Source organism: Antechinus flavipes, chromosome X (genome assembly GCF_016432865.1).
Source record: "Antechinus flavipes isolate AdamAnt ecotype Samford, QLD, Australia chromosome X, AdamAnt_v2, whole genome shotgun sequence".
In the NCBI taxonomy this organism is placed as follows: domain Eukaryota; kingdom Metazoa; phylum Chordata; class Mammalia; order Dasyuromorphia; family Dasyuridae; genus Antechinus; species Antechinus flavipes.
Genome location: NC_067404.1, coordinates 85,504,292 through 85,517,047, shown reverse-complemented (window position 1 = coordinate 85,517,047; position 12,756 = coordinate 85,504,292). Strand labels below are relative to the sequence as shown.

At 61.1% G+C, this 12,756-nt stretch overlaps 1 protein-coding gene across 1 annotated transcript in view; it reads left to right on the top strand.

The window, feature by feature from the left end:
• Window positions 1–5,101: 5,101 nt before the first annotated feature.
• Window positions 5,102–12,756, top strand: part of IQSEC2 (IQ motif and Sec7 domain ArfGEF 2) — a 36,822-nt gene continuing 29,167 nt past the window's right edge. The window contains 2 exon segments of the mRNA XM_051968447.1: window positions 5,102–6,366; window positions 12,090–12,119. Coding sequence (XP_051824407.1) covers window positions 5,564–6,366; window positions 12,090–12,119 — 833 coding nt within the window. The 5' untranslated portion in view covers window positions 5,102–5,563.

The window sequence follows — 12,756 nt, the reverse complement described above, 5'->3', positions numbered from 1 at the left end:
GGAAAGTGCAAGAAAAAGATGGAAAAGGGCTGGAGGCTGCCATTGGCTGTCCTCCCCAGTGATCGTAAGTGGCTGCAGAGGGGGAGGGGGAGAGGGAAGGAGCCTTTCCAGGTGCCGGACTGAACACTTCTAGTGATGTCCTATCCCTGGGTCCTCACGGTAACCACTTGGAAGTCGCTGCTGTTCTTATTGTCTTGGAGTTGAGGAAACTGAGGAGGCAGAGGCTGAAGTGGGAGGGAAATGTAACTCAAGGGCCAATCGCTTGGGAAGACGTACAGCCCTCCGACACGTTGGAGCCACGTCACTTCAGCGGTGCCGCTTCCGTTCTCTTGGGTTGAGCACCATTGACCCATTGAGGAGACAGCTGGAGGGGGCCAGAAAAGGCTTTGTGCGGGAAGAGGCTGACTCCTGAAGATGGCTGGGCCTGGGGAAGGGGGATGCAGAGACACACTCAGTCAATAGACCCAGCTGTACAGGCACTGAAGTTCACAAAGAAGCGATTGCTGAAGGTGGGGACTTTCGTATGCCATGGAATTGGTTCAAGGGACACCAGGCAGTCATCTGAAGCTTCTGGGGCAGGGAAATAGCCTCGGGAAGATGATTTTGGCAGCGGGGTGAGACTGAATTACAGAAGAGCGTCCAGAATTAAGGGACCGGATGAGAAATGGAGATCTGAACAAGGCCTTGTGAGGAGAGGAGGAATGCAAGAAATGTCGTTGAACTTGGCAACGGATTAAAGGGAGAGCTACAGGAGGAAGTAGGGATGGTTCAGGGCACAAATCCAGGTTGAGATAGTGAGGGTCTAGGGGTGAAAAAAATGAATTCTCTTTTGGAAATGTCATGTTGAGACATCCAGCAAGAGAGCTGGAGCTCAAGGGAAAAATGAGGGGCTCGAGCTCCCCCCCACACACACAGGAAATGCCCAAGACACCTTTGCAGTGGCCACGGTGTGAGGGCAGCAAGGGAGGCAGAGAAGGAGCGGTCAGGCAGGTGGTTGAAATGTTCAGGAAACCCAGCAGCAGAGAGTGGGTCTCCATGTTCCAAGGTATAGGTAGGGCCTGGAAAACGGAGAGCCTGGCTGACTGGAAGACTGACTGACATTTCCGCAGGGCTTCACGCATTGGCTTTCTTGATATACCCCAGAGTAACCCCTGGACATTACTACTATTATGCTATAGATGAGGAAACTGAGTCTGACAGAGGGTGATAGCTGAGAAAAAGGCTACCAGCATTAGCTGTTCAGAAGAGATCATTCATAACCTTGGAGAGATCCATTTCAGTTGAGTGATGAGGTCGGAATTAACCAGATTGTGAGGGGTTGAGAAGTGAGTGGGAGGTGAAAAAGTGGAGGCACCAAGTGTAGACAGCTTTTTCTAGGAGTTAGGCTGAGAAAGGAGGAAACTAAAGTTGAGGTAGGGGGTGGGGACAGTCCAAAGGTGCAGGCATCTAGACTAGATGGGCTTAAGGGCCCAAGTCAAGTGGTTGACCTTAGGGGATCAGTAGACACTGGAGCAAAAGAGGGGAGAGATAGGGGGATGACAACAAGGGGCTTTGAAGTACAGCCAGGTCCCGACGGGTGTCCTGGTGGCCCCACGTATCAGATCTATATGATCCGAAAGTGGGATTATGTCAAATACGGTAGTTGCTTCTAGCCCAGTGGAGTTGAATAACGGACCATGGGAGTCATTGTAGGTACTACAAGGGTAGGGGCCCATTACCTCTGGAGGCCATGAACAGTGGAGGGACTGGAGGCTTCAGTGAGGAAGTATGAGGAGGAGATAGAAGGGAAGAAGTATTAGGAGCAATTTGGAGCTCACGTGTGGCGGGAAAGTTGATGTGGGAAGCATTCTGGAAGTTTGCCTTAGAGAGTCAGCAGACTCGAGAACGGCCTTGAGGTTGAGAACGGAGGGGGCTGTTGTTGTCAACAAAAATAAGGAATATCGGGGAAGAGTGAGCTTGGAAGAACAGAGATCAAACTCCAGTCTTGGACATGTTGGGTCTATAAAACACTCGAGAGCCGTCCCATACAGAGTTAAGTTGCAGATTGGGAATAAGGCCGTGGCAGGGAGATCGGGACCCCATAAATGATAGGAGAGTAGAATGAGGAACCATAGGAGTGGGGGAGAGACCTGAGGTACACACACATTTAGGGGGCTGGCTGTGGGCCCTCAGATCCTCATCCATCCAGATATCGAGTGAGCCATTTTCTGCTAAGACACAGGCATAAACACTGCCCACAACACTGAGCTGACACACTGAATGACAACGTATCCGGTGATGAAAGATACAGTTAAATAGAATGTTCCTATGTGGGTTTGCAGGTCACTCTGCAGCCCCCAGCCATCCTTCTGCTCTAGCCAGGTTTTTCCCCCTTGTTTCTTTCCCTTTTTTTCTGGTTAAACACAGTACGTTAAATTTCTTAATACACATTTCTCTCTGAATCATGTGGGGAGAGAAGAGTCTCTGGATTTGAGTTTGATGCTCTTAGGTGATTGGTTATATCTTCTCAGTTCTGCGACAGGCTTTGATTCTTGGGTCTTGCCAGTGGTGGGAAGTGGAAATGAATAAACTGGGGGTTCTCACTGCTGTGGAGCTCCTGGAGGGGGAGGGGGGCAGATTGGGGAGGGAGGGAGGGAGAGAGGGAGGGGTCTGCAGGTGAAGGGCTTGGGAAAGAAGATCATGGAAGAAGAATGGGGTTAGCAGGAGCTGAGAGGAAGGGGCCAGAGGCTGGGCCTCTCGCTTTCCTCCGCTGCTTTGGGACTAGGTGGAAAGCGGCAGGGAGGGGCTCTCCTGGCCCTGCCGAGCTCTTGTATAGCCTTCATCAACCTCTGCTAATTACTGGGAAGTTGGTTGTCATCCTTCCTCCTCGAAGAAGACCAAAATGACATCGCTGTTAGAATCGAGTTACAGTGTCCCACTGTGACCAATCGGACCAATAGGAGTCGGGGATGCTCTGCCACAGCTCGGACATGGTCCCTAGGAACATTTGGGGGCTTCCATCATTTGGTGAGGTTTGGGTTCCGGAGGCTCCCTCTGTCTGCCCTGGAGCGGGGGTCTTTCCCCATTCCCAGCTTCAGTCATCCCGGTTTGAGGGCCCTCGCAGCTGCCTCCCCGACTTTCTCCCTGCTGGCCTAACCCCACCCCCAGACTCTGGGAAATCCCAATGTTGCCCCTACCTTCAAAGGGAGGATGAAGCATGGCCGAATAAGTGGGGCCAGGGCTGGGCAGTGGGGGAAGTGAGCCGGAAGAGGGGTCGGATTGGTGTCCCGAACAGACCAGGGAGCCCAGAGTAGGTCTCCAAGAACAGTTGGCCTTTGGGGAACATGGAAGAATTCGGCCCAGGGAAGCTGAAACTAAAGGGGGGGGGGGAGAAGTCGCCCCGGAGGTTGGTGGCTAGCAGCCAGTGTGTTGGCCATGGGGGCACCGGCTCCTGACCTCCGCAGCAGTCTGCCTCCGTCTCCCACTTTTTCTTGGTCGGTGGTTCCTGAGTGATGTGGGGCTTTGAAGGTCAGGCTCTTTGGCATTGGGTGGAGGGGCCCCAGGCGCAGGATCTGGCCTTGGGGCGGTGAGGACTTCCTCCCAGGCAGCCACGGGGTGTGGGTGTGCTAAAGCTGGTGTTCAGGGACGTCTTTGGAGATGGGCCAGAATCTAGAGCCTGCCTTTGTGACAGGCTGTGTGGGTCACCCCACCCCCATCGGGGGCCCTCCTCAGAGCTGCCTAATTAGCTGCGCCACCTCTGGATTAAACACCGATCTCTCCCTCCCTCCAGAGGGAGGGACGCTCTGCCGCTCCGAGCATCTCTGGCGCCTCCTCTGGGAAAACAGGCCCGCTTGCCACCAGACTCACTGCTCGGGGGCTTCCTCGCGCCCCCCCCCCCCGCCCCCATCTCAGCTCTCTACCCCCAAAAAGTCAGCACTGGGAAATTTCGTTCTCCTGATCGCCGCCTCTGCCTCTGTACCCAGAGCTCGGCAATCCCCCCTGCTTCTCTGATTGGCCCCTCTGGCTGAGGGGCGGCCCGTAGGCCCCACAGCGCCTAATTAAGGAGAGGGCGGGCCCCAGTCTTGCCCCCACTTAACACCAGCGGCCCTTACCCTCCTCCCCCCCCTCCCTTCCACTGCCCCTTTCCCCTTCCCTTGGCGAGTAGTCTCCCTCCGTGGAGCGGAAGCTTCCTGTGGGCAGGTTGTCGTGTTTCAGTTATCACGGAGCCTGGCACAAGGCAGGCCGTTAAGTTTCCCACCGCCTTCGTTGGCCGAGGCCCCACAGCCAAGGGCTCCCAGCTCGCCCCGGCCGCCCGGGTCTTGGAAGATCGGAGGGGCCCCGAACTCTCGATGACTTTCCCGAACTGAGCACGAGCCAGGTTGGGGAGGGGGGCGCGTCCAAGTAGGTGCTTCAGCCTTGTTTTCCATCTACTTGTCCGGGGGCTACAAGATCTGTCCCCTTCCTCTCCTGTCCGGGATCCCGCGCCAGCCCCAACCCGGGGAGCTAGCTGTGCCGCCCGAGAAACCTTAGGCTGCCAGACTTGCCGAAGGTCGAGGATGCCCCGAGAGTCTGGCCAGGGTACTTTGTGAGGTGGGGGCGTGATGCACGATCCGGACCCACGGCCGAGGGGAAAGGAAGAGAGAAGAGGGAGGGGGCAAGAAGGGAGAAGGAAGACCGAGGAGGGAGAGAAGGAGAAGGAAGAGAGGGAGGGGGAGGAGGAAGAAGGGGAGAGGGAGAAGAGAGATGAGAAGAGGGAGGAGGGAGGTGAGGAATAGGAAGAGAAAGGGGGACGAAGAAGAGGAGGGAGAGAAGGGACAGGAGGACGGGGAGCCGCCGCGGCCGCAGCTGAGGATCGGGAAGGAAGGGGCGGGGCCATCGGGGGGCGGACCCTAGGAGCGCAAGGTACCTTGACTGAGGGGGAGCGCCGCCCCAGCCGGCTGGGCCCCGGGGTGCTGCCCCCTGCATGCTGCGCTCTGGGCAGGCCCGAGCGATGGATGGACAGACTGATGAGTGCAAAGAGAGGGGGAGGGGGCGGGGCTAGCCAAGGGCAGCGGGGGAGGCGGGCCCAGGGGCGGGCTCGAGGGCGGTGCTGTCCCGGTCGGGGCGGGCCCAGGGGCGGGCTTGGTCTGGGCACTGCGCAGTGACTCCGCAGCGGAGCCGGAGCCCGAGCCGGAGCCCGAGCCGGAGCCGGAGCCGGGAGCCGGGAGCCGGGAGCCCGGAGCCGGGAGCCCGGAGCCGGAGCCCAGGCCAGCTCCGCTGGGCCGATCGCTGGTTCGATCCTCCTTCCCTCCCTCCCTCCTCGTCCTCTTCCTCTTCCTCCTCCCTCCCGCATTATCTACCCCCCCCCACCCCCGACTCCTGTCGGCCCCTCTCCCCAGGCCTGCAGCCCCCGTGCGCGCCCGCAACCCTCGGCGGCCCCCCTCCCCCCGGGCCGGCACCAGCGCCAGCGCCGGGACCCGGGGGGGGAGGACAGAGAGGCGGCGGCGGCGGGGGAGGAGGAGAACGACGACGAAGAGGAGGAGGCCAAAGCAGCTGCCTCCGGGGGCTGTGGCCCGAGGCCCCGGGCGCCCGCAGCGGGGCCCCCATGGACGAGTCGGGGGGCGGCGCGGGGGGGGCCGCCGGGGAGAGCCCCAGCCGCGCCGTGGAGTACCTGCTGGAGCTGAATAACATTATCGAAGGGCAGCAGCAGCTGCTGGAGACTCAGCGGAGGCGCATCGAGGAGCTGGAGGGCCAAGTGGACCGGCTAAGCCGGGAGAACCGAGACCTGCGCGCCGGCGCTGCGGCGGCGGCCGGAGCGGGGCCCCTGCAGGCCCGGGAGAGCCCCTATCAGAACCTGCGAGACACCCAGCGCCTGCACCTGCGCCGCGAGCCCCGGCCGGGGCACTCGCACCGGACACCGCCACCGCCGCTGCCCATCGCCGGGAAGGCGGCGTACGGAGCGCGGGCAGAGCACCACCATCACCGAGGGGAGCACCAGAGAGACGGGCCTTTCGTCGGCGGCGCCCCCTGCCATCTGCACCACGAGCGCGCCGTCCGGGACTGCCCCGGGAGCCGCCACCACCCCTGCGAGGAGCCCTCTCCATACCCGGGAGGGGGAGGTGCGGGGGGCCGGAGCGAGCAGCCTCCCCCGCCGCCGCAACCCCCCCAGGCGCCGCAGCAGCAGCCTCCGCCGCCACCGCCACCGCCGCCACAGCAGCAGCAGCAGCAGCAGCAGCAGCAGCCCCCCCAGGCGCCGCAGCAGCCCCCCCAAGTGCCGCCGCAGCCACAGCCCCCGCAGCCACCCCGGGGCCAGATGAGCCGGGGGGCCTCCAGAAGCTCCAGTCCGGGGGCGGGCGGGGGCCACAGCACCAGCGGAAGCACCAGCCCGGCTACGACCCTTCGGAGAAAGTAAGGCAGGCAGGGGAGTGAGGCCGGGGGGCAGGAGCTCCTGGGTGGGTCAGGGCGGAAGGGAGGGCGGGGGAGAGGCCTGTGTGCGCACGTGGGGACTCTCCCCACCCCGTCCAACCTGGGCCCTGGCTGGCACAGGCGTGCGCGTGTGCCCGCGTGTGTGCGGGTCCCCCGACCATCCCGGCAGCCTGCTAGAGGGAGAGGCCGGGTTTGCCCCCCGAGGGCTCGGCCGGAGCTCAGGCGGCCGGTCGGTCAGCCCAGTGGGGAGACTGCCTGTGGGCTTTTGCAAGCGGGTTTCCCATTTTGAGACTCAGTTTCCATTAATGGAGGAGGAGATCGGAGCGCGGGAGCTCCCGGGGCCCTTTCAGTTGGCGATCAGAGCCCCTCTGAATCCTGGCCTGGGAGCTGCGGGGCGGGGAGCAGTGCGGGAGGGGCGGGCAGAGGTTTGGAAGCCGGCCATCCCCGCCCCCTCCTCCTCGGAGCCGATGTCTCCTTCCTCCCAGGAGAAAGATGCGTCTCCTCCCGGCCTCTTTGCCGATCTCCTTTTTGGCTGGGGGTGGGGGCCTTCTCCAGCTTGCCTGCGGGCAGCTGAGGGGAAGATATGCTGGGGCCTGAAGCCTCCATCCCCAGCTTTCTCTCTGCCTCTGCCTTTGGGAGGCCGAGGGAAAGGAAGGCTAATGGCAGCTGAGCTCACGTGGGTGCTTAGAGATCCCTGGCCAAGACCAGAATGTCTTGGCGGAACGGCCGGACATGGGTCGATGTGCCCCCCGGGAGGTGGTTTCCCCCAGAGGTTAAAATCAGAAAAGGGGGGGGGGAGCTTTTCTGGAGATGCCCCGGCTCCCTTGGCTCCGCTCTCTCGGGCTCTGAGCTTGGGGAAGCTGCTTTGTTTGACTTCCTCCTTCCTCTAGCCGGCCAGCCTGACAGGGGGGGGCCTTTAGTCATCTCACCCTGCGCTGCTTCCTTGAGCCCCCACTCAACCATGGCGGGGAGGCCTGTGTACGGGTGTGTCTCATGGCCCCCCAGAGCAGGGTTGGAGGGCCCGGGTCTCCCGGGACGGCCTGGGCGCCATTCCAAGGCTAGTCTGAGAGGCCACTCTCCAGTGGCAGCCCCAGGGCTTCCAGGCCAGGAGAGCCCCCCGCTCCACTTCCCCGGCACTGGGCGATCCCTGGCCAGAGGGCTACACCTCAGAAGTAGAGGAAGCCACTTTCTTTTTCTTTTGCCTTTTTCAGGTTTTCTTAAGATATTGCTTTTGACTGCATAGCCACTTCCCAATAATCACCCCCCCTCCATCCTCTCTTAGAAAAGGAAAAACAGGCCCACTCTCCCAGAGTCCAGTCCATTAGCAGGGAGTTCTCCCGGTTCTTCATGCCTCGCCCCTTCATCCAAGCTCGCTCCCCATGCCTTCTCGTTTCCGTCGTGGACCGTCTCAGAGTCCCGTGTGCCTCGGACCAGGCCCCCTGGGTGTGCTGCCCCTAGCAGTCTTAGGTAGCCGGTGAGGATGGCAATGAAGACGCCACGGTCTCTTCCCGGCCTTTCCGAGAATCCCTCGTGCCGTTTCTCGTGGCATTCGCTCCCGTTCACATGCTGTGTTTCGTCCCGCCTCTCTGCGGTGACCGCAGAAGAGCCCCTCCAGGTATCTGGGTGCGCACAGAGCCCGGATTTCTGGCCTCCTTGGGCTCACTGCCTAGCAGTGAGGGCACTCGCATGAAAGGTAGGAACAGCTTAGTCCCTTTTCCAGAGAGGCCAGAGTTTTCTAAAGTACATTTGGGAAGCGGTTCTTCAGAAGCCGTGGCGTGAGTGGGAACACTTGGCCTGGAAAAGAGGAGAGAGCGAGTGGTAGAATGGAAGGGGCCTCCCCTGGCCGGGGAGGCAGTTGGTCAGCCATTCAACTTGGGGACCACGCTCTGGCCGCTCCTTGCTTCATGAGCTCGGGCAAAGCTCGGTCTCATATGTAAACAAATAATGTCCCGAGAAGCCATCGCAGGGCCTTCTAGAGGGCTATCGGGCAGAGTCACTAGGGAACTTGTAACGCAGCAGGCGCTTAATGAGCGCTCGCTGAACAACCGATAGCCTGATCCGTCGTATCAGGGGCAGAACCATCTGAGCCCAGAGCCTTCGATGCCAAATTTAGGGCTCTTCCCGCTCCTTGGAGTGGAGCTGGCTGAGAATGGCTGCCCACCGGAAGTGTCTGAGCACAAGCACTTGACATGTGCCATCTGGGGGAAGAGTTCTGGGGTGGCAGAGGAGGCAGAAGTGAGCTCGGGCTAGCCCCTTTCCCTTTTTGCTCCTTTGCTTCTTCATCTGCAAAACGGGGGGAGGAATTGGACAGAACTGCAAGCTCCTCCAGTTTCGGCTCTAAGCCGTAGCCTTTGGTAATTCTCCATCAGTTCTGTTCCCCGCCGACGTTGCTGTGAGTGTGTGTGTGTGTGTGTGTGTGTGTGTGTGTGTGTGGGCAGTGGGGGAATGGGTCCATATTCTGCTTCTCGTGCTCAGCTCCAGTGATGGAAGAAGACCTCAGAGGCCCCCCCTCCCTCCATTGCATGTCAGACTTAGAGATTTAGAGGCAGAGGGAAGCTTAGAAATCACGATTTCCCAGAGGAAGAAATCACAGGCAATGGCTAGCCAAGGGAGCCCTTGCAGTCCCTTGCCTGGCACTCCCTCCCCTTCTCCTCAGGCCCCTCGAGGAGTCAGAGCTCCTGGAAAGTCAGGGGCATCGCGCGCCCCCTGGGAAGGTGCCAGCTTCTTCTTGGCCCCGCCATCCCCAACACGGGCAGGGGGCTGAGCCGGCAGGCTCTCCTAGCTCTGCAACTCACATTGGTCTTGGAGTCTAGGTCCTCCATAAGAAAATATATAGTCGTGCTGCCAGCACTGAGTGTGGGGTTCACCAGAGAGAGTCTAGAAGCTGCTTAGATCGGGAATGGGGGACCCTGGTGGTTCCTGGGAATCAGAGCCAAGATTAGCTCACTTCAGGGCTATTTTTGGCTGAGATGCTCAGAACGTCGGAGTTGGGAGAGACCTCGTAGCTTCTCCTCGGGGGACTGGAGAGTGAGCTGGGGCCCATTGGGGGCTGGAGCGTTAGAGCATCAGGGCCAGAAAAAGCCTTAGCAAACGTCTCACCGCCTCGACACCTTCCTCTGACAGATGGCGAAGGTGGGAGCCCGAGAGGGAGAGTGCCGTGGCCAAGGGCATCGGGCGAGCGGGGCTTAGGGTGGGTGACTTGGGCTTCTTTCCCCTTCCTGGCTGGCTCAAGGAGTGAATGGGAGCTGTCTCCCCTCCCCCCGGTCGGGCCACTTCACGTGGTAGCCCACTGCTGGGCCTCCCAGGTGCACGTGGGCAGCTTGCAGGCCTGCTGCACTATTCCTGTTACATAATTTTCCTCAGTGGCAGGCAAGTCTGTTCCCTCCGGAAAGGAAGCCAAGGAAAGGAAGCTGGTGTGCAGGCGGCAAGTCGGGAGGTTCCAGGAAGGAGGCGGTTTGCGCCTCAGTGGGGGCCAGGGAGAGAGATGGGGAGGAGCTGGCCGTGGCCCAAGCGTGCAGAGACAGAACTCAGAGCTTTCCACGTGTCTTGGGGCCTCGTTTGCAATTCTAAATCGGGGGGGGGGGGGTGGTGGCCGGTGGAGGAGATGCGACTGGATTCCCGGGCGGGGGTGGCGAGGCTGCGGGATGGCCGGAGCTGCAGCCTCCGTGCCACCCCCGGTCGTGGCATCTCAGCAAAGTCACCTGCCACGTTGGAACTCCAGGCTCTTCACGGGCAGCCAGATGGCTGCTGCTGGGGTGGCTGAGACTGCCCAGGGGCTCCAAGCGATAGTTGGGCTAAAGCAGCGAGGGGGTATCATGGGGCACAGAGCCCTCAGGGAGCCCCGAGTTCAAACCAGACCCGCTGTGAGGCCCTGAGCGAATCACACCTGTGTCCACCTCGTTTTCCCCAGCTGTAAAATGGGGCCGGTCCTAGTAGCGAGCGATCGCCCAGGGGTGTGGGGAGGACCCAGTGAGGTAGTGTTTGGGAAGCGCTTGGCACAGGGCCTGGCCAACGGTAAGTGATCGAAGGGCTTATTCCCTTCCCTCTCCCAACCCCCAATCAAGTGGCTGCACCGAGTCTGGCGTTGAGGTGTGAGCCCTCGGGAGGAGGGCTGGCGCTGCTGGTGGGACTGCCCGAGGCGGGCAGAGGTCCAGTGCCGGGTGGCAGTGGACCGGGCTTGTGGGTGGCTGCCAAGGTCAAAGTAGACCAGAGCTACTTAGGGAGCCAGAATGGCCTCATGGGTCCCAAAGGCTGCGGGAGCCAGGGCGGGGCTGGGAGAGGCCTGGGATTTGGAGAGGTGGTGTCCCTCCCCGGCGATGCCAGAGGCTGCAGAGGTCCAGGGATGTGTGCCGGTTTGCACACAGTCAGCTCAGCCTCCCATGGAGAGGTGGCTGGAGTCGGTGCACCCTGAGCGCTCCTTTCCTCCTCCTCCTCCCGTCCAGTTTTCTTCCCTTCAGGCCTGAGGCTTCATCCTTCTGCTTAATCTTCTGAGGGAAGAGTGGAAGCGGGGGGGCCCCCACTGGCCACCATCCCCCCGGCCGGCACTCCCATGCCGGCTCAGCCAGAGCTCCGGTCCGCCGAGTGTCGCTTTGCAGTGTGGGCCCGAGTCCTGCAGTCTGCCTTGGTCGCCATGGGGTGGGGGCTTCCTTTTGGAAGAATCAGACACATGTGGTAGGGGAGGGAGGCCCATGGGCTGAAGGGAGGGCTGGGGGTGGTTTCTTGCTTGAAAGATGGCCCAGGGAGGTGAAGAAGGGGCTTGGGACTGGGCCACTGGATGGGAAGGACACAGAGAGGGGGCTGGGACCCAGTGACCTTTCCCGTCAAATCCTCCTCGGGAGGGGGGGGGGGGTCAGACCCAAGTGCAAGCAGTCAGCCTTCCTGCTCAGTGACTGGGGCTTTTGTCTGCCCTCTCCCTGACTGCAGGTATTGGCTCGGAGGCAGCTGCCGCGGCCTCCCCTCGGCAGCCCTCCTCAGCCCCCGGCCCCCGTTCCTCCGGGCCTCCTCTCCCAGGCTGCTCCTAGCACTCCGTCCTAGTGGCCCGTGGGGCCTCGGGCCAGCCATTGGAGCATCACGTCTCCCCTCGGGACCCTTCTTCACAAACATTAGCGTATCTGAGCCCCTTTCCCCTGCCTGGGCCTCCACCCCCCAACCCCTCCCTGGGGATGATGGAGTTGGGCTCTATGATCTCCAAGCTTCTTGTGGGTTTCGAAAACAGCTCGATGGGGATCTCTTATCTGTGTTTCCCTCAGCACAAGGAGCACAGAGGGCAGAAGGAGACCCTGGCCCTAAGCTCTAGCGGCCCGTGGTCCCTCCCCTCTCCCCCAAGATGACTTCTCCTCTCCCTTTGCTCACAAGACAGACTTTCCTCGGAAAGTCTGCTGCCTCAGACTTGGGGCTTGGTTTCTCCATTCCCAGAATGGGTCAGTGAAAGTCCCTTCTCAGCTGGGGAAGGCGGTGATCTTTGTTTGAGAGAGACAGGCAGGAAAAAGGGTGGCCCGGGGGCCAGAGGTGCGGGGCAGGAGCTGCCGAGCGGGCCCTGGCCTCGTTGGCGGGACCCTTAGCCTGCCCGGGCCTGGGATCTGCCTCTGTGACTGAGGCGGGGCTGGGTGCCCAGGGAGAGGGCCTGCTCTCCACCCCCAGTATAACCCTAATTCCTTGTCTGCTTTTCTCCCCCCCCTCCCTGCTACCCCAAATCCCTTTTGCAGGTCTGATGGGGAGAACTCTCGAACTGTCAGGTCAGTCCCTGTTTCCTTTTGGAAGGGAGGGAGAATGTGGGAGTCGGGGGGGAGGTATGGCTGGCCACCACATCCGGGAGGATGGGCTTGGGGGTGTCTGGCCGCTGTCAGGGAGGCCGGGAGAAGGTTCATCTTCCCGCAGGCTCTGACCTTGGTGGCCTCGGACCTCCGGTTCTGCCCTCCTTGTCATGTGACCTTAGGCAAGTCCCCTTCTCAGCCTTAAGTTCCTCCGGCTTTAAGACCAGGAGCGCTCAGAGGGGGGCCGGCCTCTTGGCCAAGGTCATAGTGTGTGAAAACGGGGAGTGGGGGCGGTACCAGTGAGCGGAGGTTGCTAAGGGGATTGGGGGAGGAGGGAGGGAGTGCGTGTGCCTGTGTGGCGGGCTGGGGGGTATGGATATTGACACTTCTGCGCAGGGTTCCCTTGGCAACAGAGATGTGGTGTCAAGAGAAACCTCAGCTACCAGGGGCTGAGAAAAGAAGGGACCCCGTTCTGCCTCGGGGGGCCGTCCCCCCAGGCTTCCTCCCCTTCCCTGGCGCCCCCCCCCCCAGAGATCCTCGGGGGAAGGGGATGCTCCTAACCCTTTTCCCAATGACAGTTTGGAAAAGGGGAGAGCCAGGGAACAGAAGAAAGAGCCTT